General features: G+C 53.2%; 1 protein-coding gene across 1 annotated transcript in view; it reads right to left on the bottom strand.

The window, feature by feature from the left end:
- CHSY1 (chondroitin sulfate synthase 1) overlaps positions 1-18,310 on the bottom strand; it is a 29,814-nt gene extending 11,504 nt beyond the window's left edge. Inside the window, exons 1-2 of the mRNA XM_036355738.1 lie at positions 17,818-18,310; positions 6,021-6,516 (exon numbers count right to left, since the gene is read on the bottom strand). Coding sequence (XP_036211631.1) covers positions 6,021-6,516; positions 17,818-18,143 — 822 coding nt within the window. The 5' untranslated portion in view covers positions 18,144-18,310. The remainder of the gene's footprint in view (positions 1-6,020; positions 6,517-17,817) is intronic.
- Positions 18,311-21,841: the final 3,531 nt, after the last annotated feature.

Here is a 21,841-nt window from a genome sequence, read left to right as displayed (position 1 = left end):
CGATGTTTCTCTCTCATCGATGTTTCTAACTCTCTATCCCTCTCCCTTCCTCTCTCTAAAAAATCAATAACATATATTTAAAACAAACAAACAAACAAAAAAGCCACTCATTGAAAGAATGATGCTCAACAGGAAGCCAGGGAGGCAGAGAAGAGAGCCGTGTTTGGCCACCTCAGTAACCTGGCGACAGAGAAGGGAGGGATGAAACACACACTTTGTAAGCCGTGAGAAAACGTGTGGGGACGGAGCCCGAAACCCGGGCCTGTGCCCTGACCGGGACTCGAACCGGCAGCCTCTTGGTTCACAGGTCGACGCTCAACCACTGCGCCGCGCCGGCCGGGCTAAAATGGACATTTTTACTGAAGAGGAACAAGAACAGACGGAAGGAAACAAAACCAAAAGCAAAGAAAGAAACCTAAAGGGGGAGAAACACGTAAATAAATCTTGTCTGTTTCTCAGAATTAGTCCACTCCTGACAATTCTTCTTTTAAAGATTAACACAGCAGTTATACTCAAAAGGAAAATGAAACCACACACCACCTCAGATGGGAAGATAAACCTTTTCCCCGACACCGCATCTTTGGAAACAAACAAAAAATCTTTGGCTGGAAGCGGAGGAAAGAGTTACACCCACGTAAAACTTAAGAATGGGAGGAGTCAGTATCACCAAGTGCCTCCCCACTCTGCCAGCGAACAACTGTATTTAAAAACTGGTCACTCCGGCCCTCAGCCCTGGCCCGTGTTGCCCAGTGGTCAGAGCGTCTGCCCCTGGACCCAGGGGGTCTCCGGTTCGATTCCCGGGTCAGAGCGCATACGGGCGCGATCCCCAGTAGGGGGCGCGCAGGAGGCAGCCGCTACATGATTCTCTCTCATCGTGGAGGTTTCTCTCTCTCTCTCTCCCTCTCCCTTCCTCTCTGAAATGAATAAAGAAAAAATAAAGTTTCTACATAAAGAAAAAAATCGCTCTCGGCTCCTTAATATTCACCTGGTAGGACGCACGGAATGTGTTTATCTGCTGTAAGCTGTTCGGACCTGCACTAATAGTGCAGACGTTTAAGGCACCTGAACAGCCATAAAATGAATGGGGCGGGGGGTGGGGGGTGGGGAGAGGGGACCAACCCCGGCCTCCAAGCAGATCGATTCGGCAAGTTTCCTCACGAGAGCCAAGCAGCGGCCTGCCCAGGCTTCATAGTAACAAGACTCGAAAAATCAAACGCCACCGGCCCCAAGTACAAACGGTCAGAAACACGGGACCAAAGACAAGCACATCAGCCTGGACTCAGCTATAAATAAGGCACTAAGCCCGGCCGGCGTGGCTCAGGGGTGGAACATCGACGTATGAACCAGGAGGCCACGGTTCGATTCCCGGTCAGGGCACACGCCTGGGCTGCGGGCTCGATCCCCAGTGTGGGGCGTGCATGAGGCAGCCGATCCATGATTCTCTCTCCTCACTGATGTTTCTCTCTCTCTTTCTCTCTGAAATCAACAGAAACATATATATATATATTTTTAAATATATTTTATTGATTTTTTACAGAGAGGAAGGGAGAGGGATAGAGAGTTAGAAACATCGATCAGCCGCCTCCTGCACACCCCCTACTGGGGATGTGCCCGCAACCAAGGTACATGCCCTTGACCAGAATCGAACCCGGGACCCTGAGTCCGCAGGCTGATGCTAGGTCATATTTTTTTTTTTAAAAAAAGAGAAATCGTTGCAATAAATGTCAGGCATCAGAGAAAATAACCTGATACAAACCCCTCTCTCCCTGAGAGTGTTCACTGAGCGAGAACAGAAACGAACCACGCGGGGTCAGCCGTGGCGACGTGACGGATGGGGGGCGCTGGCCTGGCCTGGCCGCGCGGACGCTGAAAGGGCCTTTGTTGCCCGGGAGCAGGCTCGCTGCCCTGGGACCATTGCGCATTTCTTACAGGAATAACACGGCGCGTTATGGGCTTGCTCCGATGATAAGCTCTTTATGAGGGATGGAGTCTGCAGCCCTTCGCAAACAAAGGCCTCTCTGTCTGCGATTTCCTAGAAGTCAAGAAGCTAAAACTCACATCCTGCACAATGCCCACTCAGACGGACAGAGGGCCACTCTTTCAGGCCTCACCCCGCTTCCCCGGGGGCGCGGGGCAGCGAACACGGGACCGCGGCGGACGCGGCAACCTCACGTCTGTGTCCAGTTAGAGCATCCCTGGGTCCCAAGTACTCTTCCTTTCGTTTGAAACACCTTTTTCTTCTTTCTTTCTTTCTTTTTTTAAATATATTTTATTGATTTTTTACAGAGAGGAAGGGAGAGGAGAGAGAGTTAGAAACATCCAAGAGAGAGAAACATCGATCAGCTGCCTCCTGCACACCCCCCACTGGAGATGTGCCCGCAACCAAGGTCCATGCCCCTGACCGGAATCGAACCCGGGACCCTTCAGTCCGCAGGCCGACGCTCCATCCACTGAGCCAAACTGGTTAGGGCTCTTCTTTATTTTTAAAATTGATTTCAGAGAGGGAGAGGGAGAGATAGGAACATCAATGATGAGAGAGAATCATGGATCGGCTGCCTCCTGCATGCCCCACACCGGGGATCGAGCCCGCAACCCAGGCATGTGCCCTTGGCCGGAATCGAACCTGGGACTGGGACCCTTCAGTCCCCAGGCCGATGCTCTATCCACTGAGCCACACCGGCTAGGGCTTTCTTTCTTTTTAAATATATTTTTATTGATTTCAGAGAGGAAGGGAGAGGGAGAGAGAGAAACATCAATCAATGATGAGAGAGAATCATGGATCCGATGCCTCCTGCACGCCCCCTACTGGGGATCGAGCCTGCAACCGAGGCCCGTGCCCCTGACCTGGAATCGAACCTGGGACCCTACAGTCCGCAGGCCGACGCTCCATCCGCCGAGTCCAACCAGCCAGGGCTTAATATTTTTTTCCATTCCCTCCGCCATTCATTAAAAATGAGTCACAGGCCAGCGGAGGGGAATTAAGTCCCGCCCCCGAGAGGGAAGATTATCCAAAATAATGTGTGCATGTCAGAGGCGCCACAGTCATTAATAAAAGCTTTGTAACTACTTTTGGTTGTTAATCCTCACCCGATTATATTTTTTCCTTTCTTTTTCTTTTTTTTTTTTTAAGAGAGAGACTGGGAGGGAGGGAGAGAGAGAGAATCATCGGTGTGCGAGAGACACATCAATTGGTTGCCTCCTGCACATGCCCTGATTGGGTCAGGGATTGAACTTGAAACCCAGGGATGTGCCCTTGACCGGGAACCGAACCCAAGACCCTTTGGTGCAGGGACCGACGTTCTAACCACTGAACCACGCCAGCCAGGGTGCCACTATTTTTTTTTTTTTTAAATGAAATTTGTTGATAAGCAAATCTCAAGTTATGGTTCATGGCGACCAACCATCGCCGAGGCTTAAAAAAACAAAAAAGCAGCTGAGGTCTGGGGAGCATGGATCACCCGGGCGCATCAACAAGACATTTGTGAAATCCACCGCGGGGACAACACGCGACGGAAAATGCCGCTTTGCTCCGGCGAGAAGTGCTTGTCGCCTGCACCTCGGGCCACGTGCGATCTGTGTGCGGGGTCACATCGACGACGGCCCCTTCCCTGGCCGTTACGGGGGATTTACTGCTGACCAGCGCTCGCGGTCACGGGCTTCTGGCTGGCTCCACAACTCGCTGCACTTAACACGGTGGCGTAGCGGAGGGGAGAAAGGGAAAAACCATGTCAGGCATTAGCCTGCCAAACATTTCTGATGCCCGGCCGGTGTGGCTCAGTGGGTTGAGCCTCAACCTAGGAACCAGGAGGTCACGGTTCGATTCCAGGTCAGGACACAGGCCGGGGTTGCGGGCTCGATTCCCAGTACGGGGCGTGCGGGAGGCATCTGGTCCATGATTCTCTCTCATAATGGATGTTTCTCTAAATCAATCAATCAATCTCTCTCTCTCTCTCTCTCTGTCCCTCTCCCTCCCTCTCTGAGTGACCGAAAGATAACCTCCGCCTCCAGGGAAGACGTCACCGTGTCACAGGAAATGCTGTCAGAGCTTGAAGGGTTCGGATGGTGCTCAGGACACGAGCGACCAGAGGAGCCGTAAACAGAGGGGTCCTCCGGCTCCACCGCCAAGAGCCTGGCTCTGGGTTTGGGCCTGGAAATTCGCTCTGTAACAAACATCTCGAGTGACTCTGTCTCTCTCTCTTTTTTAAAAAATATTTTTTAAAATTTATTTCAGAGAGAGGAAGGGAGAGGGAGCCTGCCAGCTGTATTCTGCCGAAAACGGCATGAAATACCCAACCCGCTTTCCTTGCTGCCCAAAATCCACGATACAGCCCGGCCCGTGTGGGTCAGTGGTCGAGCACTGACCTAGGAGCCAGGAGGTCACGGTTCGAATCCCGGTCAAGGGCACATGCCCGGGTTGCAGGTTTGATCCCCGGTGGGGGGGCGTGCAGGAGGCAGCTGATGGATGATTCTCTCTCATCATGGATGTTTCTATGTCTTTCTCCTTCCCCCTTTCTCTCTGAACGCAATAAAAAAATTAAAAAAAAAAAACAAAAGCAAAAAAAATAAAAAATCCATGAGAACAGGGACCCCCCCCTAAATCTGGTGAGGTGTCGCCTGTGTTGGGTGCGCACGGAGATCAGGGGGCTCGCCGAATTCCCGTTTGGAATGGAAAATGTATCTTTCGTAATCACAAACTACACGAAGACGACTTCCCATGTACTCAATCTCGTCCACGTCCCCAGAAGTTCAGAAGGAAGAAATAGAGCAATGAGGGGACACTGGAAAAAGCAAGTCCGGCGGGAAGACACGTCCGGCCATTAATACGTCTTCCTCCCGCAAGCGCCTTGGAAAATTAACTCCGGGGAAAAGAGGTAACAATTTACATCAGAAAGAGTGTTTTCTTTTTCTTGGACAAAAGGTCCGGCGATTTCCCCTGCTGCTCACGACTATCGGGAGTTTATCAATCTCAACACAACCCAACCTACATAATTCTTTCCACTCTGACTAACACTGGATCCCGTGATCGCAGGCAAGGGGCGTGCATCTGCCAATGAAAACAGAGCGAAGTCAAAGTGGACTCATGTTCTCTAGAAACGTCCCCGTGGAGACATCCTTCAAACACTTGCATCTCTGGCCCGGCCGGCGTGGCTCAGGGGCTGAGCGTCGACCTAGGAGCCAGGAGGTCACGGTGCGATTCCCGGTCAGGGCACCTGCCCGGGTTGTGGGCTCGATCCCCAGTGTGGGGCGGGCCGGAGGCAGCCGATCCGTGATTCTCTCTCATCATGGATGTGTCTCTCCCTCTCCCTCCCCCTCCGAAATCAATAAAAATATATTAAAATAAAATAAATCTTGCACCTTTGTCTCAAGATGACTCAGAAACCGCCTACCACGGATCCTGAAAGGAACAACTATATTGCAGACTTACAGATCAAAACAGCTATCTGAACAGCCAAGGTTGAAAAAGACGTACAAAGCCCCATGCTATTGGCTTTTGAAAACACCATTACTCATTTTATGGGTTGAAAACAGGGACGTTTGTAAACTGCGTGGGTCAACATGACCAGAGGAGAAAAGCCAGGTCTCTGGAGGGACAGGGAGCGGGGGAGCACCCCCACGCTGTTGCAATCACATCTGAGGGACCAGCAGAAGGTGACCGGACACGTTTTCTGGATCATCACGACAGGATCGGCACGAGCTGCGTAAACCATCGCTCCTTTGGGCCCCAGATGTCATCTACTTACTATCTGAGGCATCGGGTCAAAAGCACAGAAGGTATGCAGCCCGTCAGGTGTGGCTCAGTGGTTGCGCATCGACCTGTGAACCAGGTTCGAATCCCGGTAAACGGCACACGCCCGGGTTGCGGGCTCCATCCCCAGTGTGGGGCGTGCAGGAGGCGGCCGATCCGTGATTCTCTCTCATCATCGATGTTTCTCTCTCCCTCCCTCTTCCTCTCCCTCTCCCAAGTCAATAAAAAAATCTAAAAACAAAAAAACCAGACGGGTTTGTGTCTGCGTTCTTACCTCGTACGACCAGACGCACTGCACCCCCGCGAACCTCCGCACGCAGCGGCCCACCTCCACGTCCTCGTGGGTCGTGTACATCTCCCGCAGGCACTTCCCGATGTGGGGGACCATCCGGCGCAGCACCTCGCGGCTCATGATCACGCCGGGCCCCCCCATGCAGAAGTTCTCCCCAGGCTCCAGGGCCAGCTTGCCCATCTCCTCCGTGGTGCCCAGGCCCGTCTGGCCCAGGAACAGGGGCTCGCTGCTGTTGAGGCTGCGCAGGAAGCTCTCCAGCCGGTCCCCCTTGATGTACACGTCGTCGTCCGCCCGCATGAACCACTCGTACTGGTCCAGGTAGTGGTCGTGCATGTACTTGAGCATCATGAAGGACTTCTTCTGGGGCGGGTAGGAGTCGTCCACGCCCCGCAGCGGCACGATGGGGATGGGGATGGACGTGTCGGAGCCCTCGCTCGAGAAGAACTCCACCCGCCCGGGGATCGTCTTGGACCACGTCCTGGAACGGGAAACGGAGGGGGCGTGAGAGGGTGGCGCGGGCCGGGCGCCTCGTTTCCCCGTGTATCTGCTGCTGCTGCTGCGTTTCAAAGGGGATCTGATAAGAAGCCACTCGATCAGCGGAAGCCCTCGCGCCGCCGCCGGGGGACGGCCGAGTCCCCATTCATTCTCAGAAGAATCCCAACAACAACAAAAAAGGGCGAGGGAGTGTTGAAGCGGGTCCAGGACGGCGGGGTTTTGGCGACGGTGGGAAACCCGATGACCAGGCCACTGAGGGAGGAACGTTCAGGCGAATTTGCTGATACTCTCGGCTCTCTGGCTACAAATTCCTCCACTCCACAAAATAAAAACGCAACCAGGCCGGCCGGCGTGGCTCAGTGGTTGAGCGTCAACCTATGAACCGGGAGGTCACGGTTCGATTCCTGGTCAGGGCACATGCCCGGGGTTGTCGGCTCCATCCCCAGTGTGGGGCGTGCAGGAGGCGGCCGATCCATGATTCGCTCTCATCATGGATGTTTCTCTCTCTCTCTCTCCCTCTCCCTTCCTCTCGGAAAATAATAAAAAACATATTTTAAAGAAGAGATGAAATAGTCAACTTCTAGGAAAAACATCTCATACAGGATATTTCAATCAGTGAATATAGCCACAGTAAGATTAAAAAACACGGTTCCCCCCAAATGTCCCACCCAGTATATTTCTCTCCGTAACTGCTAGATTTGGGTTTATTATGGTGACAGTGACTTGAAGGATCAAAACAGCATGAATTCCTAATGGGAAGTCTGAGGGGGTAAAGGTGACTTTCACCTTTTATTCTGGGTTAGAATTCTGTGGGGTTTTTTAATAATATATTTTTATTGATTTCACAGAGGAAGGGAGAGGGAGAGAGAAACATCAATGAGAGAGAATCATTGATTAGCTGCCTCCAGCACGCCCCACACTGGGGATCGAGCCTGCAGCCCGGGCATGTGCCCTGACCAGATATCGAACAGTGACCTCGTGGTTCATAGGTGGACGCTCAACCACTGAGCCACGCCGGCCGGGTGGTTAGAATTCCGTTGTACTATCCATCTCAGACAACGTCAGGGTCAAAGTCGAACAAGACTTTAAACTTGACAAGTGTTTTCCCTTAAGACACCAGGATCCTTCATAGAGAGACTGAGGGTCAAAATCTGGCCCACCAGCCAGACCAGAACGACCGTCACCAACACGCTGAATGCCTAAACCATGACTTGAAATGAGGTCACTGTCCAAGAAGAGAAACCAATTAATTTCAAAGGCAGACAATCTAACCTCAAACCACCGTCAAAGCCTCTGTGCAGTTGTATGGTTAACTCCACCCCATTCTCTTTTCCTTTTTAGGGAACCCAGGGGAAAACGCGTGGCCCTTTTCTCATCTTAAATGACTGGTGGTTGGAGGCAAATCTCTTAATATGACGTGTTTTTAAAATGTTATTTTTTAAAAATATATTTTTTATTGATTTCAGAGAGGAAAGGAGAGGGAGAGAGAGATAGAAACATCCATGACAAGAGAGAGAATCACAGATCGGCTGCCTCCTGCACGTCCCCTACTGGGGACTGAGCCTGCAACCCGGGCATGTGCCCTTGACTGGGCACAGTATGACCTTCTGGTTCATAGGTCGATGCTGAAACACTGAGCCACGCCGGCCGGGCTAAATTGATTTTGTAGAGAGAGGAAATGAGAGAGAGCGAGAGAGAGAGAGAGAAGCACTGATGTGAGAATCATGGATTGCTGCCTCCTGGGGATCAAGCCTGAAACCCGGGCCTGTGCCCTAACCAGGAATCCCACCGGCGACCTTTTGGTGCATGGGATGATGCTCAACCACTGAGCCACCCCGGCCAGGGCGATCTGAAGTTTTCGTAAACCCTCCAATCTCAAGAAATGACGATCTTTTCACTTGGGGCGCCTGTTGTTTAAACAGCTCCACCGCGTCAGAGGGCTCTCAACACGCCCGGTGATCTACCGTCCTGGGGGGAGAGGGCGGACGTGGGTTAATGATGTGAAAGAAATGAAGGAAAAGCTGCTGTGACGGGAACAGGTCGGCTCCCTCACGCTCCCCAGCAAACGTCCACTCTGCCGTCGCCACAGTGGCCACCGGGCACAGAGCTCCCACTCGGCTGAAACCACAGCGCGTTGGCGAAGGCCCTGCCCGCCAGCTCGGCTTTCCGCCGCCTGATAACCGGCTCTTGCCCGAGCCCAGATAAGACACCTGAAATGTGAGCGTGCCAAGCGGCCTTCCGCCCGCCGGCTGCTGCGCCGTCCTGCCAGCGAGGGAATCACAGCGGGGCAGTGCAGCCGGCCCACGCCAGCCCCGCCGTGGAACCCGCTGCCGGGTGGGCATCTCCCGGGTTTCCGTTTCTACGTCGTGTCGCTTTAAGAACGACGATGTCAGATGCATTTCTGGGCGAAATTGCATCTCTGGCGTGACCGCGGTCCTGGGTCCACGTTCATCATGTAGAGATGCGTTTACAAAGTGGCCCTGGCCGGTTTGGCTCCGTGGATGGAGCGCCGGCCTGCGGCCTGAAAGGTCCCGGGTTCGAGTCCGCTCAAGGAAGGGCACGTACCTGGGTGGGCAGGCTCCATCCCCGGCCCTGGTTGGGGCTCATGCGGGAGGCAAGCAATTGATATGTCTCTCTCACGTCGATGTTTCTCTCTCTCTGTCTCTCTCCCCTTCGCTTCCACTCACTCTAAGAATCAACGGAAAAATATCCTCGTGTGAGAATTAACAACAACGAAACCCACAAAAATGTTTTTTAAAAGTTTACAAAGCAGACAGTGGTATATAGACTCATGGTGTGGATTATTACTATTATTAACAATGTATAATTCTACCTTCAAGTGCTTACTGGTTTTTTTTGTTAATCCTCATCAGAAAATATTTTTCCATTGACTTTTTTAGAGTGAGCGGAAGAGAGTGGGTAGTGAAAAAGACAGAGAGAGAGAGAGAGAGAGGGGGGGGGGGGGGAGAGAAATATCGACGAGAGAGACACACTGATTGGTTGCCTCCCACCCGTACCCTGAGCAGGGCTGGGGATTGAACCTGCAACTCAGGTATGTGCCCTTGACCTGGAATCGAACCCATGACCCTCTGGTCTGGGGTCCGATGCTCTAACTGCTGAGCCACACCGGCCAGCCCTACTCTGGCTGTTTTTGGATGAAGAATCAGAAAGGATTTATTTCACTTTCTCCTTTGCGTTCTCTACATCTGCTAAATTTTCTGCAACCACAGAGAGGTGCTTTTAGGGCTAGAAAAATAATTTACATTTGGGGGAAAGCTTTAAGCTAAAAGAGCATCCAAAAAACACTGAAAAGGTGAGACAACAGGAACTTTTACTTGTGCAGTAAAAACAGGCTTCACTCTACTCAATGGACAAAAACTCAAAGACAAATGGAGTAAGATTGAGTACTTTCTCTCACAATTTTCTACACTTTTAGTTTTGCTATTCACGATAGGTAAGAAGGGGAGACTGTCTGTGAGTTCCACCAAATCACGACGACACGTCTGAGGGTCACAGTGCTAAGTTTGAAGGGACTCAGGTGATCAAATCATCTCAGAATTTGGAGTCAAGGGAAGGAGGGAGAATAGAGTTTTACCCTGAGAACTGACAGATCCCAGGAATTACACGTATACAATAGCCCGGCCGGCGTGGCTCAGTGGTTGAGCATCGACCTAGGAACCAGGAGGTCACGGTTCGATTCCCGGGCAGGCCACATGCCCGGGTTGCGGGCTGGATCCCCAGTGTGGGACGTGCAGGAGGCAGCCGATCCGTGATTCTCTCTCCCTTCCTTTCTGAAATCAATAAAAATATATATTAAAAAAAGACAGAAAAGACCAAGCCTCAGAATGATGACTCCAGGCCTTGCGGAAGCCGAAGGAACAGGCTCGGGCAGATGTCAGGAGCGTGATTCAGGCCGTTACCTGGCCTGACTGTGACTGACGCACACGGGGAGCGGCACAGCCGGGGCGCTTAGCTGCAGGCGCCTGCTTCTGTGCCTGTGGCTTCCGGATGTGCGGTTTCCTCTTTTAAAATCGTTAACTGTCTCATTGTGCAAGGACCTTACGCCGTGAGCAATCTCACATTCTTTTTGAAAGGAGGTACAAAGGTGGGGAGATTAAAAAAAAAAAAAAAAGACAAATCAAATTACAGTCACCTTTTTTTTTTTTCCTTTTTGGCTTTAACAAAGCTGTTGGCGGGTGGATTACAGGTTTCCCACCTGGACAATGGCCCGGGCTCCGGCCCAGGAGCGGTCCCAGGGTATCAGGAGCTAACAGCAACCTGCCCTGCGAGCAGTGACCGCAGATACGCCCTCGCTGAAAGGCAGAATTAGACTGTGGAGACTGAGCACACAGGCGAATTCTGATCTCATGACATGGTCCCCAAGTTCAAGTGCTGGGAAGCTATCTAATGGACCACTGAAAAGTGGAATTTTTAAATGTTTTTTAAAATTGATTTTTATTTTTTTTATATTTTTTTATATTTTTATTGATTTCAGAGAGGACGGGAGAGGAAGAGAGACATAGAAACATCAGTGATGAGAGAGAACCATTGATTGGCTGCCTCCTGCACGTCCCCTCTACTGGGGATTGGGCCCACAACTGGGGCATGTGCCCTTGGCCAGAATCGAACCCGGGACCCTTCAGTCCACAGGCCAATGGTCTATCCACTGAGCCTGGCTAGGGCTAAAATTCATTTTTACAGAGGAAGGGAGAGGGAGAGCAAGAGGGAGAGGGAAGGAGAGAGAAACATCCATGATGAGAGAGAATCATGGATTGGCTGCCTCCTGCACACCCCCTACTGGGGATGGAGCCCACAACCCAGGCATGTGCCCTTGACCGGGAACCGAACCGTGGCCTTTTGGTTCATATAGGTCCACCCACGCCAACCACTGAGCCCACTGGCCCGCCTACAGCCTGTATTTAATCAACCAATAACGAATGTACTGGGCTACAGAACAAATGACGGTGGCGATAAATGCTTCACACACTGCCAGGTTAAAATGAAAAGGTGGACAGCGCCCCTACTTCTACACCATCGCTGTTTCTTGTTCCCCCAATTCCATTTGGGGCCAGAGGGAAAAACAATGCTGACAGCAGGCGGCAGCGCTGAGAAGGCACATTAACACACGGGGTCCCCGTGACACGTGCGGTCACCCCATTCCCCTGGGGGTCCCCTCCACGTCGTGATGTTCCGGTAACCGAGGAAAATCTAATTCCAGTAACCCGACAGGCGTGCTCAGCCCTACATTTCCGGACGGGATTACCGGACTGACACAAGAATGACCCCGGCCAAGTGCCAGGGAGCCGGGAGCCAGCATGCCATCTGGGCCCAGCAGTCTTGCAGCTGCCTACGATGTAACACACTCAGAGCCGCGCTGGCCCTGGCCGGTATGGCACAGTGGGTTGGGCGTGCACCGAAAGGTCACTGGTTCGATTCCCCGTCAGGGCACGTGCCCGGGTTGCGGGCTTATCCCCGGAAGGGTGGGGGCAGGGGGCAGCCAATCCGTGATTCTCTGTCATCATTATGTTTCTCTCTCTCTCCCTTCTTCTCTGAAACCTGTACACATAAAAGACGAAGCAAAAGAAAGAGGGGCAGGAGCCTGGGACAGGCCTTTCCTGAACCCTTATTTTATTTTTTAAAATATATTTTTTTTTATTGATTTCAGAGAGGAAGGAAGAGGGAAAGAGAGAGAGAGAAGCATCAATGATGAGACAGACTCATGGACCGGCTGCCTCCTGCACACCCCCTATTGGGGATGGAGACCGCAACCCGGGCATGTGCCCTGATCGGGAATCGAACCGTCACCTCCTGGTTCATAGGTCGACGCTTAACCACTGAGCCACGCTGGCCGGCCCTCATCGCTTTTATCTCTCTCTCCCCAGCCCTTCCTCTCTAAAATCAAGAAAAATATAATTAAAAGGAAACGAACACAATCGGGGATAATGTAGACAACCGCGACTCTCCTTAGACAATTCCACCCGTTTGAGGGCATCGAGTCCGCCCCCACCAGCCTCCCCAACTCACCGTTTTCGCCCGTCTTCTTGGGCAGGTAACTGAGAACGTGCGATGGGTTGTGCTCCAAAGACTCCCTTACAGGCTGACCACTTGGATGGATACAGAAGTACCGAGAGTGCCAAACTGAATTCTGAGAGAGCAAGTGCTGCTCTAAAGTCTCCAGATAAGCAAAGTCCTACTGGGTTCCGGGAGGCGGGAGAGGCACCCTCACCGAGGGTGGGAAAAGGGACATGGGACAAGGCCATCAGGGGGGTGACATCTTGCCATGAGATTCCGGGATCCAGAGCTGGCGTTTCTCAAGCTTTCTTCCCGCAACTCCCTGCAGACTGATGCTAATCTATCCCGGAGCCCTTTGTCCCCTTTGTCCCGCCCAGGGCTACGAAGGGAAACCATCCCCCTCTATCTTCTGAGAAAGCAAAGAAAGAACAAGGCCTGGCTGGTGTGGCTCAGTGGATAGAGCGTCGGCCTTTGGACTGAAGGGTCCCGGGTTTGATTCCAGTCCAGGGCACGTATCTCGGTTGCAGGCTCGATCCCCAGCCCTGGTCGGGGCATGTGCAGGAGGCAGCCAATCAATGTGTGTGTGTCTCTCACATCGATGTTTCTCTCAGTCTCTCCCTCTCCCTCCCACTCTCTCTAAAAATTAATGGAAATCAGGGGAGGATTAATAACAACAACAACAAAAAGGAACAGAAACACAGTTCCTCGTCTTCAGCTCAGGGCAGCTCGGAACCAAGACAAATAAAAGGTGTTGGGTTATTCCGGCTGGTGTGGCTCAGTGGTTGAACATCCACCTGTGAACCAGGAGGTCACAGCTCGATTCCCGGTCAGGGCACAGGCCCTGGTTGCGGGCTCGATCCCCAGTGTGGGGCGTGCAGGAGGCAGCCGGTCCATGATCCTCTCATCATCGATGTTTCTCTCTCTCTCCCCCTTCCTCTCTGAAATCAATAAAAACTAATTAAAAAAAGAAAAGAAAAAAAAAAAAAAAGAGGTGTTGGGTTAGCTCAGTGCCCTCGGTCTAAAAACGGACTGAAAATCTAACGATGTAGGCTTCTAATCCAACCATTACTTTTTTAAATCGCTAAACAACATCCAAACTCTCCCGGCAAGAACAGGTGAAGTGTAGCCAAGAGGTGCCGGGGACAGAAGAGTAACAAAGGGGCCCTTGTCCACCGGAAATTAAAATATTATTTGACTTCCAGTCCCTTCCATGGGTGGGACTGGCCGGAGAACAGACAGGAAGATCAAGGGAACCAAATCGGAAGCTCGAGAAACAGACCCAGGAATGCGGAGTAGGATGGAGATGGCCTCACCACCGGGAGGGAAAGTAGGGCTGGTGATGTTCCTACCCCTTTTACGATTAGGGAAGAAAAAAAAAAGTTACTTTTAAAACTCTCTCCTGGATAATGACTTTCTGAGCTTGGGGTGGGGATTTAAATAAAAATAAAAAAAATGAACGACATGAGGATGTAACTATTTTTCTTTTTGGTTAATCCTCACCGGAGAATATTTGTCCATTGGTTTTTAGAGAGAGTGGAAGGGAGAGAGAGACACACACACACACATCGATGGGTTGCCTCCTGCACGTGCCCGGACCAGGGACAGGGAACCTGCAACCCAGGCAGGTGCCCTTGACTGGAATCGAACCCGGGACCCTTCAGTCCCCAGGCCAATGCTCTACCCACTGAGCCAAACTGGCGAGGCCTGAAGATGTAACTTCTGTATATTAAACAATGTCATTTATTTTATTTTTTTAAAGGGAAGAATATGAGTTGCAACTAGTAATGGAAGACGCAAGGAACCCAGGCGTACTGACGACCTGTCACCAACCAACATGACACATAGTTACGGGGGACTCACGGGACCATTTTGCAGTGAAATGACCTCGAATACAAATCCTTTGCAGGAGTCAAAACAACCGTCGCAGGTGTTTTGCACATCTCCAGCCACCCAGAACCTTTAAGGAATCTTAGCTCAAGATCGGTTCGGAGGTCCAACAATACAATCACCTTAGATGCAAATCTCCTCTCAATTTTTGAAAATAAAGTTATTATGTGGATGAAACCAAGGACACACACCCCCCCCCCCCCCCCCCCCGTGTGTGTCGGAAAGCGATAACAACTCTTCCTGTGCAAACCCAGCTCTCTGCTGACTCACCTCCTTCCCCTAAAGACCGATTCCCCCTCAGGCCTTCCCAGCCCCCAGGGGTGACACAATCACCCACCCTGCCTTTCAAGGCAAAATCCTAGAAGTCCCGCTAACTCTTCGTTGCTTACAAGTCATGGACGTTCCGTCAGCGCATCTTTAACTCTGGCCCAGGGACCGCCCGCTTCTCCCCATCGCCCCCCACTAGCCCCAGCCAGCCGCACCCCCACCCAGACCCCTTCCTAACATCTCCCTGCTTCCCTACAACTGACCGCCCACACGCCAGGCAGAATTTACTGCTCAGAACAGAATGCAATCGCCTCCCTTTCCTGCCTAAAATGAGGTCTTGCTAATTCACTCAGAATAAAACCCCAGCAGACAACCCGACCGGTGTGGCTCAGGGGTTGAGCTTTGACCTATGAACCAGGAGGTCCCGGTTCAATTCCTGGTCAGGGCACATGCCCAGGTTGCAGGCTCCATCCCCAGTAGGGGGTGTGAAGGAGGCAGCTGATCAACAATTCTCTCTCATCATTGATGTTTCTCTCTCTCTTTCTCTCTCTCTCTCTCTCTCTCTCTCTCTCTCTCTCTCTCCTCCTCTCTGAAATAAATTAAAAAGAAAAAAAAGAAACCAGAAACACTGGAGTGTTTGCTAAGGCAAAGGAAGAATTGGAATGAATTTGCCTTTTAGGGGAGATGTAAGCTGACCACACCCCATGACAAACCGGAGTCCCACCTTGTGCAGGAGGATCCCAGCTAACTTTTTATTTTTATTGATTTCAGAGAGGAAGGGAGAGGGAGAGAGATAGAAACATTAATGAGAATCATTGATTGGTTGCCTCCTTGCACGCACCCTACTGGGGGGGCGGGATTGAGCCCGCAACCTGGGCAATGTGCCCTTGGCTGGAATCGAACCTGGGACCCTTTAGTCCGCAGGCCCGACGCTCTATCCACTGAGCCAAACCAGCCAGGGCCCAGCTGGCTTTTACACCGAGCTGCGCATGAACTTTTTCCAATCTAAGAGCTGAGTGTGGACTCCTGGCTCAGGCTGCAGAGCACAGCAAAGGCGTAATCATAAGTTACACCCTACAGCCTCCGTCCCACTTCAGGCCTGCCTCCCGAGTTCCTCCAGGCTAAAACGGTCCTGTGCCATCTCCTGCAGCCAGTCTAAACACAGGGTGGACAGTGGAGAAGCCCAGGCCCTTCACAGGGCGGGGCAGGTCCCCCTCAGGCTCCAAGTAACTGTAACTCCTTAAGATCAAAGAGATAAATGAAAAGGTATGTGGGAGAGCGATGAATGACTGGATAGGATACACTGTTTCCCCCCCTAAGGGTTTTTTCCTTTATCAGAAAGGCAGGGCTGTCCACAAAGAAGGAAGACAGGACACAATGTGTCTGGATAAGGACTTTCTTTATCAGAAAGGCAGTTTAGCTGTCACAGAGAAGCAAGGGGGTAGGGAGGGCAGACGGTAAATTGCGTTGCTTTCCCCCAAGTGCCTGAAGGGAAAGAAAAAAACCCAACGGGAAGAAATGGTACCCCTGAAAAAGATGAGATAGGAGATTTTTTTAAAACCACGCTGTCAGCGATTGGCAAAGCTCACCCTCAATTTCTGATGTGGATAGTTCTCGGGCCAAAAAGCACAATTCGCGTAAAGTTCTGGGTAATTATTCACTCTAGATCTGGGGGAGGTGGGGGGGACGACGACGACACACACCTTGATCTGCAGGTTCCCAAATTGTGACTTTGGTCTCCAATGGCACTTAGGGGCATCCCGTCCCTCAGGGCCCTTCTGGGCAGGACCTCAGCTCTGGATTTAGACAAGATCCTAAAGCGGGGACACTCACGAATCAAGGCACTGAAAGGGCAAAGGGAACCAGGAGGTCACGGTTCCATTCCCGGTCGGGGCACATGCCCGGGTTGTGGGCTCCATCCCCGGTGTGGGGCGTGCGGGAGGCAGCTGATCCATGACTCTCTCTCCCTCTCCTTCCTCTCTGAAATAAAAAATACATTTTAAAGAAAGAACCAACCAGCTTGGCCTTGCTCAGCGCTCTGTGCTCCAAAAGTTCCCTCCCGGAGGCCCTCCCAGCCGGGTTTGCACCTCAGCATTTCTGTACTTCACGCATCGTGTAAGGTTTCCATTAGGAACCCACGCCCCACCCACCTCAAATTCACCCCAGCACCCATCTGCCATTCCCAAACCATCTCCCTGCTAAAGGCGACTTTGCCTAATCCCGTCGCTAATCCCTGAACATGATTCCGGCCACTTTTATGACTCATCTGGCCAACTAGGGCCCAGCCCCCGGCATCTCATCACCGAACGGGGCTGGTGAATAGCACATCCCCGCCGGCCAGGAAACCGCTTTTCCCAAAGGTGCTCTTTCCACTGACTGCACAGACTGGCGGGCTCAGTGGGCACCCCCTTTCACGAACAGCAGTGCCCCCAAAGTGAAATCTACACCCATGCCAACAAGGGGGTCTAACCAGGTTCATTTCCATGGGCTCTGCAAGGGCAATGGGGCAGATTTCAGACAACCAACCAGCTAGCAACCCCTGCTGTCACGGAAAAGAATTGTTCTAACAGCCTTATTGAGGGAGATCCGTTCAGTCGGGACCATTCAAACAAAAGACAGGTTGGAACATGGAAAGCTAAAGTGCCTTGCGCAGCCTGGCCAGCGGGGCTAAGTGGTTGAGCAGAGACCTAGGAACCAGTAGGTCACGGTTCGATTCCCGATCAGGGCACATGCCCGGGTTGCCGGCTCCATCCCCAATAGGGGGCGTGCAGGAGGCAGGCGGCCCATGATTCTCTCTCATCATTGATTTTCCTCTCTCTCCCTCTCCCTTCCTCTCCGAAATCAATAAAATATATTAAAAACATTTTTTTAAAGAAAGTGCCTTGCACAGTCAGGGTGAGAACCACACCCAGAGGGTCACCATGGTCCGACCATCTGACCCCCAAGCCCCTACATCATGAGTGATGAGAGCTCCACGTCCTGCCTCTGACCTCTGCTGCCCAATGCCTGGCTTCCCCCGAGGGGCATCACCCTAGGGGCACCCCGGGAGCCTGGGTCCTGGGAACCAGGCCAAGGCAGGAGCCGTGGGAGGGATGCCGGCTGCAGGAGGGGGGCTCACCTGTACACGGCCACGGCGCGGGTCTGCAGGTATTTCTGGGCGGTCATGACTCCCACGAAGAGAAAGTTCCTGTCGCGCGGGCCGCCCTCGGGAGCCGGGCCGTGGGGCCAAGACTGCGCCCCGCGCGCATCGCTCCGCGCTCCGCCGACCTGCGAACCCGCCGCCGCCGCCTGCCCGGCCCGGCAGCCCTCGGGGCTGGCGCGGCGCCGCGGGCCCGCTCGCTTCAGCTCGGAGGCGCGGGGCAGGACGAGGCGCGAGGCCAGCACGAAGCCCAGCACCAGCCCGAGCAGCACGCTGAGCCAGGCGCGCCGGCCCCGCGCGGCCATGTCCGCGCCGCTCTCCGCCCGCCGGCTCCGCGCGCGCTCAGCTCGCCGCCCCCGCCCGCGGAGGCCAGCCCGTCCTAGAGCCTCCAGGCCCGGCCCGGGCAGCGCCGCCGCCGCCGGGGGCCCGCCGCGCCCATCGCGGCCCCCGAGCCGCCCGCAGGCCCCGCGCCGCCGCTTTGTTCCGCGCGCGCCCCGCCGCGGCCTGCGCCTTTAAGGCGGGACCATGCCCGGCGCGCGCCGGCGGCGGCGGCTGGGGCGCAAAGCGGCCGCGGGGGCGGGGGCCGCGGGGGCGGCTCCTCCCGCTCGGGCGCGGGGGCGCAGGGCCAGCGCGACGGCGACCGTAGTGGCCGCCGAGTCCGGGTGCCCGGTCCTGCCCGTCCGCGTGCGCCCCGGCCGGCTCGGCTGCGATCGCGCTGCGCCCGTGCCCGTCCTCGTCGTGGCCGGCGCCGCCGCTGCAGCCGCACATCCTCCGGCTCAGCTCGCCATTGCAACAGGAGCCCCTCACGTCACGCACGGCGCGTTAAGAAGCGGTGGGGAGGCGAGGCGTCGTGGCCCCTCTCGGGATCCGTCCGCGCCCTCCGATTGGTGCAAAAGTGAATGGGGGGCGGTGCACGTGGCTAAAGTTTAACCAGAAAAAAAAAAAGCAGCAAAGCCCTCCCGGCGCGCGCGCGCTGCCCCACCCGCGCGGGGTGCACCGGGGTCGCCGGGCGGCGGGGGCGCACGGCCCGACAGGCGCGGGAGGGGACCCCGGGCCGGCGCGCCCGAGTGGCCCGTTAGGCGCCCGGCGACCCCGCCTCCCCGACCCCGCTTCCCCAGGCGGCGCCACGGCAGCCCGCTGCGTGGCCAACGTGCGGAGGGGCTTCTTGGTTCCTGAACTGTCCCCGATCGGCGGGTGCGCCCCGGCCGAGACTGTCCTCGGCTCAACCCGCCGTCCACGCCCTGCGCTCCAGCCGGCGGACCTGGCCTCCCGCTTCTCCGCGTCGTCCCGGTTCACACTGTCCCTTTGTTCCCGCCAGTTCTGCGGGCGGGACGAGCACGTATAGAATCAACAGCTCCAGGAGGCGCTTGCGACGTGCGCGCTTGGGGAGTGAACCGTGAATTCAGTTGCCTTGTTCCCTGTCACCCGTTTCGATGCTTAAAATAAAAATCTTTTTTAAAAAAAGCGAGTATGTTTCATGTCCAAGCTCCTAACAGTACGAGCATTTAATGGATGAGGAATAAATGGTAGGGGATGTTCCTACTTGGGTGTGAAGTCCACCCCTCCCCATATTCTATGTGGAAAGATAGTCAGCAGGTACCCTAACCTGAGTCTTTGTTAACTTTTTTTAAAAAATTTTTTTTTATTGATTTCAGAGAGGAAGGGAGAGGAAGAGAGAGAGAAACATCAATGATGAGAGAAAATCATGGATCGAATGCCTCCTGCACGCCCCCCCCACACACTGGGGATGGAGACCACAACCCGGGCCTGTGCTCTGACCAGAAATCGAACCCAGGACCTTTCAGTCCTCAGGCCGATGCTCTATCCTCTGAGCCAAACCGGCTAGGGCCTTTGTCAACATTTTAATGTGGTCCATCCACAAAAAGTAATGCGGATTTCTGAAGACAGGCTTTGGAGTTTAAATTGTATACGTTTCTAATTTTAAAAAAACAGCAGACAACAGCGAAGGCCACGGAAGTGAGGAAATTCCCGTATGACAAATGTTTGTAGGGAGTACAATACAGGGTGGGGCGGAAGTAGGGTGACAGTTGTGAGTACGTGAAACACGAGTTTACTCTCGTCTTATTACTATTCGTGCATTCTTTCCCATACGAACAACTGTCCACCTACGTTTGCCTTGCCTCTCTGAAATCAATAAAAACGTATTAGGAATATAATAATAATATGATCAGATGATTGACATATGACACAATCGGAAGCGCCGGGTGGTGGCACATGTGCCGTTTCTGCGGTTGAATGGCGTCGCTCCTGTTTATTCTTTGGGTAGCATCACTTTTCCTGGCACTTGTGATTTATGTCAAAAATAGTGCCATCCCCTGCCTTCCCACAGACACCCTCCCTCCAAGGTGACCCACGTCTAAAATTACTCATTATGCAGTGAATACATAATGCAGGATCCTGGCCGTGGTTGTGGGGAAAATACAGGACCCACAGCCATACACGACCGGCTCTCACACCGTCCCAGTGAGGTTTTTAGTAAGGCCAAAAGCCGCAGATCCTGACCGGTCATCGGATCCCCCAAATTCGGCAATACCCCCCTAATTCACAATGATCTTTCCATCAAGCACACAGCTGACAAGACACAGATGTTCCATCTTGTGACCTATGGGGTGGTTTCAAGAGTCCAACCCAGTGGTGGGCAAACTCATCAGTCAACAGAGCCAAATATCAACAGTACTTCTTCAAAATAGACTCGCCCACTCGGAAAACCGACTTCTGCGCATGGGCCACGAAGTTTCAATCGCACTGTACGCGCGCACGCCTGCATGTGGTATTTTGTGGAAGAGCCACACTCAAGGGGCCCAAGAGCCGCATGTGGTTCGCGAGCCGCAGTTTGCTGACCACGGGTCTAACCCGCTTTCAACTCCGTATTTCTTCTTCTAGACTAATATCCAAGGAAAAGTACATTGCCCGGCCAGTGTGGCTCAGTTGGTTGAGCATTGACCTATGAACCAGGAGGTCAAGGGCACATGCCAGGGTTGGGGGGGGTCTCTATCCCCAGTAGGGGGCGTGCAGGAGGCAGCCCTTTAATGTTTCTCTCTCATTGATGTTTCTCTCTTGCTCCCTCTCCTCTCCTCTCCCTAAAATCAATACAAATACTTTCTAAAAAAATGGAAAATGAGTGTCCTTAATCACCATCAGGTTAGGCTAGTAGGGGAAGCCCCAGGCTACAGTGACTCAATGATGAGGACTCCTACTGGCCCGCACTGTGCCCACGAGGGGTCCTGGGCTGGATCAGGGGCACAGAGCCCGGGTTTCCGTCTCCCTTCGCGCTCAGAAGTTCCCTCTGGGCCAGCTGCGTCCCCACTCGGAGCTGTTTCCCCATCTCTCACTGGGTGTTTCCACTACGTCACGTTCAAAGTTCCTCCTCAGCGCGTCGAGGCTGAGGTTGAGAAATGTGTTAAAAGCACATCCTACAACTTCCTTTCTGTTTTCTTTTCTTTCTTTTTTTTTTTAATATATTTTATTGATTTTTTACAGAGAGGAAGGGAGAGAGATAGAGAGTTAGAAACATCGATGAGAGAGAAACATCGATCAGCTGCCTCCTGCACATCTCCTACTGGGGATGTGCCCGCAACCAAGGTACATGCCCTTGACCGGAATCGAACCTGGCACCTTTCAGTCTGCAGGCCGACGCTCTATCCACTGAGCCAAACCGGTTTCGGCTGTTTTCTTTTTTTAAAAAAATATTTTTAAAAATTGATTTCAGAGAGGAAGGGAGAGGGAAAGAGAGAAACATCCATGATGAGAGAGAATTATCGATCGGCTGCCTCCTGCACGCCCCACACTGGGGATGGAGCCTGCAACCCGGGCATGTGCCCTGACCGGGAATCGAACCGTGACCTCCTGGTTCATAGGTTGATGCTCAACCACTGAGCCACGCCGGCCGGGCATCTATGGCAGGTACTTAACATGGATCTCCACCGACGTAACTGAACATTCTCTCACCAATCAGTCTGTTCCCACACATGTTCCTTTTCTC

The sequence above is a fragment of the Myotis myotis genome, unplaced genomic scaffold (assembly GCF_014108235.1).
Source record: "Myotis myotis isolate mMyoMyo1 unplaced genomic scaffold, mMyoMyo1.p scaffold_m19_p_23, whole genome shotgun sequence".
Taxonomy (NCBI): Eukaryota; Metazoa; Chordata; class Mammalia; order Chiroptera; family Vespertilionidae; genus Myotis; species Myotis myotis.
Note: the sequence above shows the minus strand (reverse complement) of the source record. Positions and strands in the feature narration are given on the sequence as shown.